Source organism: Stegastes partitus, unplaced genomic scaffold, assembly GCF_000690725.1.
Source record: "Stegastes partitus isolate 25-593 unplaced genomic scaffold, Stegastes_partitus-1.0.2 Scaffold2, whole genome shotgun sequence".
Taxonomy (NCBI): domain Eukaryota; kingdom Metazoa; phylum Chordata; class Actinopteri; family Pomacentridae; genus Stegastes; species Stegastes partitus.
The window spans coordinates 1,097,042-1,097,961 of NW_007577733.1; the positions used below are offsets into that span (position 1 = coordinate 1,097,042).

At 42.9% G+C, this 920-nt stretch overlaps 1 protein-coding gene across 1 annotated transcript in view; it reads right to left on the reverse strand.

Moving 5' to 3' along the window:
* Positions 1 to 920, reverse strand: part of LOC103353040 (protein eva-1 homolog C) — a 6,922-nt gene that overhangs the window by 3,648 nt on the left and 2,354 nt on the right. The window contains exons 2-3 of the mRNA XM_008275797.1: positions 644 to 849; positions 396 to 519 (exon numbers count right to left, since the gene is read on the reverse strand). Of these exons, the coding sequence (XP_008274019.1) occupies positions 396 to 519; positions 644 to 849 (330 nt within the window). The remainder of the gene's footprint in view (positions 1 to 395; positions 520 to 643; positions 850 to 920) is intronic.

Here is a 920-nt window from a genome sequence, read left to right on the forward strand (position 1 = left end):
GAATCTGTAAAATGTTTACCATATAATCCAAAATCACATCCACCAAATGCCCTCAAAGTGCTACAGATGAACCAATGACAGCTACTGACTTGGCACAACTGCAGATACTGAGCAAATTCAGTCTTTACATGAAGACTGTGTGATATATAGTACATAGATTATAGTATATAAATAGTAAAAGCCCAAGAAAAAAATAGTAAGTAGAAATTACAGGTGTATTCATCCATTTCCAAGATCAATGATGAAGTTCACTATTTGCATGGGTATGCAGTAGTTGTTTTAAATATGCAAAATGCACAATTTTGGTTGCTTAATATTCTTTAAGCAACACAAATTAAGAAAAAAGCAAAGCGTTTTGGTGACTAGACTGTCTTCATATTGAATATAGCAGGTACCTGGTCGGCACTTGTAGGAGACCAGCAGGTACTTGGTGGTGAGCGGACAGGGGTCCTGCCCAAACACTGGACTGTAGACCGGGATGTGACACGACCGCCGATCCTGACACTCTGACAGCACTTTCTGCAATCGCAGGAAAACACATGTTGACTACTGTGGTCTGCAACAGGAGTCATTCATGGCAGAAATTTTAGGAAGGCAGAGCTTTACTATAACAACCGAATCATCTCACTGTGGCATTACACACCTCGATAGCAACTGGAGAAGTGCACTCTGTGTCCTCCTCCACGGTTGTGTTTGTGTTTGCAGTTGGGCATAAGTGCTGATTGGGAACACGGCGTCCATAGAAAGCTGATAGGACGGCCACAGACGTCCTGGAGGGACACTGGATGACGAGTGTCTCTCCTTCGCAAGCATGAGCCGTGTGGTTTTTCAGAATGGTGTGAAGATATGCTGGAAGCAAACACAAGGTGATGCTGAGTTCACTTGATGCTGACAGTGGAAATCCTTTAAACTCTTGTCAG